Here is a 3,783-nt window from a genome sequence, read left to right as displayed (position 1 = left end):
AAGTACCTGTACTTCTCACCTCCATGCCCCATACCATACATACTCACTGAAGCACAGAAGGAATTCAAGTTTTTATTACATATCCATAAACGTTGCTGTTCTGCACTTCTATGCAGGAAGGCAGTTCTCCCCTAGAACATTATGCTTTTTAATAAACAACAAACTTCAATTCTATTGGGTGAAAGGGCTACAGATGTACATTGGTTAATCAAGCAGACCACACAGATACTTTTGCTTTACAACTGGCACCCCTGTTACCGGTACACGTAGCTGGCTCACTTGTCACAGCACCTTGCCCACGTGGCTCTGGATTATCCCTTTTGGAAGTGTGGGCACTCACAGTTATTAGGATTAAAAATAATAGCAATAATAAAAGAGATTATGTGCTGAGGCAGGTATTGCAAATCCGTTTCCTTTTTCTTTCCAGTCAGTACTCACGGAGCCCATCTTTATTCACAGGCAGATGTGACGGCATCCTAAACCAGTCATCTAGCGGCACAAAGCGACTTTCAGAAGTCTAAGCACGCTCGTTAGAACCTATTTTCCTCCTGCCGTAAGGAAGCCCGCAGCACGGGGCTGCCGTCCCGTCGGTAGATGGTGCTGCGAGGGAACTTTAACGGAGGACAATAGTCCGGAGGGAGAAGTCTGTTAACCCGCTACTAGGAAAACAAGGATGCGTTTAATAGAAGGGATAAACGTCGACCCTTTCCTGGAAGGAACCATACACAGACAAACGGTAAGGACTTGAAAGTAAGCATTCGGGAACTCTGAACAGTTTATATGAATGAAGCACATGCTTAACACAAACCAGTTCTTCCAAAACGACACAGTACATACGGTGATGGGAGAAGTCCTACAGAAATCAATCGCCCGACCATGTCAGCACGTCAGACTGCCTAGGTACAAGACGGTGGGTGCACAGAAACTGGGGGAGAACGAATAGCAAAAACAAAACCCAACAAAACCAGAAACAAACCCAGACCACATCCACAGATCAGCACGCCAAAAAAACAACAAACAACAACAAACCAAAGTAATTCTCTGCCGAGTGTTGGAAAAGCAATAAATCCACTCAGGGTAGTAGCAAAAAAAAGTCAACCGGGACCTTTACCGGCAAGAAAACATTTACCTTGGAGTACACAGACTTGTTATAAAGCAGAGGAACACTCCCTTCAAACCTAGAAAAAAAGACTTAAACCCGTGCGGAATGCATCCTAGGAAAAAAAAATTAGACATGTGAAGGTCAATGAACACAATGATTTATTTAAAAAATAAAAAACGTAAAAACGGTTTTGTGTTTTGTTTTTTTTTTTCCTTTTCCTCCTTTACAGAAATGTTAATTTCAGTCAATGGGATCCGAGGAGATTTTTTGTAGAAAAAAATGTAGTAGCCAGGTATCCGAGTCCTTACAACAAAGGAAACTCCCTCCCCCCAACCCTCCCCAGTTTTGACTCCAGATCAGCAAGACACTTCCCACCCCGTACCAACCACCCCCCAAAAAACAACAAATTAAAACAAGACATTTTTTCGTTGCTAGTATAAAAACGACCAAGGTCCAAGTAATAATAAAAAAATAGAGTCCATCAATGACTGTAACACAAAGTATGTGTATGTGGGGCCCAGTCCATCTTCAGAGAGAAAGAAGTGGCACAGGCAGCAGAGGCGACCCCCAGGGGGGCTTTAGGAGCTGCTCCCGCAGCAGGGAGGCATTTAAAAGGAGCTGCCCTTCGGCGAAGGAGAGGAGAAACCATTTGGAAGCTGCCCCGTATCAAAGGGAGGGCTCTCCGCGCCACCCCCAGCGGGTACGGATGCTCCAGCTCAGAAAGAGCCGCCCCCGTAGCCTCCCCCACCATAGCCTCCTCTGTAGGGTCCACTGTTACTGCGGCCCCCCCAGCTGCCGCCCCCTCCTCCACCTCCTCCGCCGCTCTTCATGGGGCCGTAGCAGGACGGATGCTGGTTGTAGTTGCCGAACCCGCCGTACCCATTGCCGTAGTCGCCGCCGCCCCCTCCGCCGCCTCCGTAGGAGCCGCTGCCATAGCCGTAACCGCCGCCGCCGCCGCCTCCACCGTAGCCGCCGTAGCTATTGTAACCGCCGCCGCCTTTGGACAAACCGTTGTGGTCCCGGTTGCCGGAGCCGCCGCCCCGACCCCTTCCTCCTCCTCTGCCTCCCCGGGAGGGCCTGGAGGAGCCGCCGCCGCCGCCAGACTGGATGTCCTCCTTGGGCACGGCCTTCTTGACCTCCACGCGGTGGCCCTGGATGGGGTGGAACTTGACCACGGCCGCCTTGTCGGCGGCGTCGTGGTTCTGGAAGTAGACGAAGCCGAAGCCGCGCTTCTTGCCGCTCTGCTTGTCGGCGATGATCTCGGCCTTCTCCACGGGGCCGAACTGGCTGAAGTGCTGCACCAGGTCCCCTTCGCCCACGTCCCCTTTGAGGCCGCCCACGAAGAGCTTCTTCACCTTAGCGTGGGCCCCCGGTTTGGCCGAGTCCTCCCGGGACACGGCCCGCTTCAGCTCCACCGCGTTCCCGTCCACGGCGTGAGGGGAGGCGGCCATGGCGGCGTCGGCCTCCTCCACCGCCGAGTAGGTGACGAAGCCGAAGCAGCGAGAACGTTTGGTCTGCGGGTTGAGCACGACCACGCAGTCAGTGAGGGTACCGTAGGCCGCGAAGTGCTCCCGCAGTCCGGCCTCCGTGGTCTGCACGTTCAGGCCGCCGATGAATAGCTTGCAGAGCTGCGAGTTCTCCATGCTGCCGCCGGTGCCGAGACTCCTCCTCCCGCTGGAGGGCAGCTCCGAAGCTTTCTCCCCCCCTTTCTCCGTCTTGCCGCTTCTTCCCCCTCGCTCGCTGCCAATAGCGGGACCTCACGGCTGCGGCGGCCGCCGGCGATCGCTCCCTCGGCCTGGCCCAACGCCTTCGCTTCGCCTCACCTGACCAGCAGAAGAGAGGAGGCGTCCCGGCTGCCGCCGCTCCCGCAGAAAGGGGGGTGGGGGTGGGGGGAAACACAGGCACGCACAAAATGGCGGCTGCTACTCCTCCACAGCTCGGCCGGCGACTGGTGCCCACACAAAGGGGACGCCGGGAGCCCCGCCCGCCCGGCCGCCGCGAGCCACGCCTGCCCGGCCGCCGCCGCGCACGCCTACGACGCCGGCGCAGCCAATGAGAACGCGCCGCCGGAGCCGTCCGCGACTCACCTTTAGAGGCGGGGCTGCGGCCGCGATCGACGAGCGCGGCGGCTAATCAGGGGGCGCGACCTCCGCCGCGCGCCGGCCAAACGCCCGGGGCTCGCCGGTGACAGACGTGGCGGGCGACCAATAGAGTCGCGCTGTGGCGCCCCGTGATGCGGGCATCTTCTGCGCGCGCCGGGAGAAGGGGCGGGAGGTGGACCGGCTCGGGCTGCGCCAATGCGTCAGGCCTGCGGCCGTCAGCCAATAGGCGTGCTCCGGCCCGGCCGCGCGCTTTCTCGCCGGCGGCTCCGCCCCGCGGGCGGGAGCAGCGCGCGGAGGGTCGGCAGGCCGCTCGCGCGGGAGCGTTTGAAACGCTGACCGTTAGGCGCGCGCCCCCCGCACCGCCACGAGGCCACGGCCCCCGCCCCGTCACGGAGGGACACTGCCACACACAGTCATGAGGCCACGGCCCCCGCCCCGTCACGGAGGGACACTGCCCGGAACAGTCATGAGGCCACAGCCCCCGCCCCGTCACGGAGGGACACTGCCACACACAGTCATGAGGCCACGGCCCCTGCCCCGTCACGGAGAGACACTGCCACACACAGTCATGAGGCCACG

At 58.4% G+C, this 3,783-nt stretch overlaps 1 protein-coding gene across 1 annotated transcript; it reads right to left on the bottom strand.

Moving 5' to 3' along the window:
• Positions 1–1,237: 1,237 nt before the first annotated feature.
• HNRNPA0 (heterogeneous nuclear ribonucleoprotein A0) lies at positions 1,238–3,077 on the bottom strand. Its single transcript, XM_068163029.1, has one exon. It carries the CDS (start codon positions 2,743–2,745, stop codon positions 1,819–1,821), a length of 927 nt encoding a protein of 308 aa, XP_068019130.1. The 5' UTR covers positions 2,746–3,077; the 3' UTR covers positions 1,238–1,818.
• Between the last annotated feature and the right edge of the window lie 706 nt (positions 3,078–3,783).

Source organism: Melanerpes formicivorus, unplaced genomic scaffold, assembly GCF_026170545.1.
Source record: "Melanerpes formicivorus ecotype bairdi unplaced genomic scaffold, bMelFor1.0.p_v2 SCAF_2, whole genome shotgun sequence".
NCBI classification, from domain to species: Eukaryota; Metazoa; Chordata; class Aves; order Piciformes; family Picidae; genus Melanerpes; species Melanerpes formicivorus.
The sequence above is the reverse complement of the archived record's forward strand: the minus strand, read 5'-3'. Positions and strand labels throughout refer to the sequence as shown.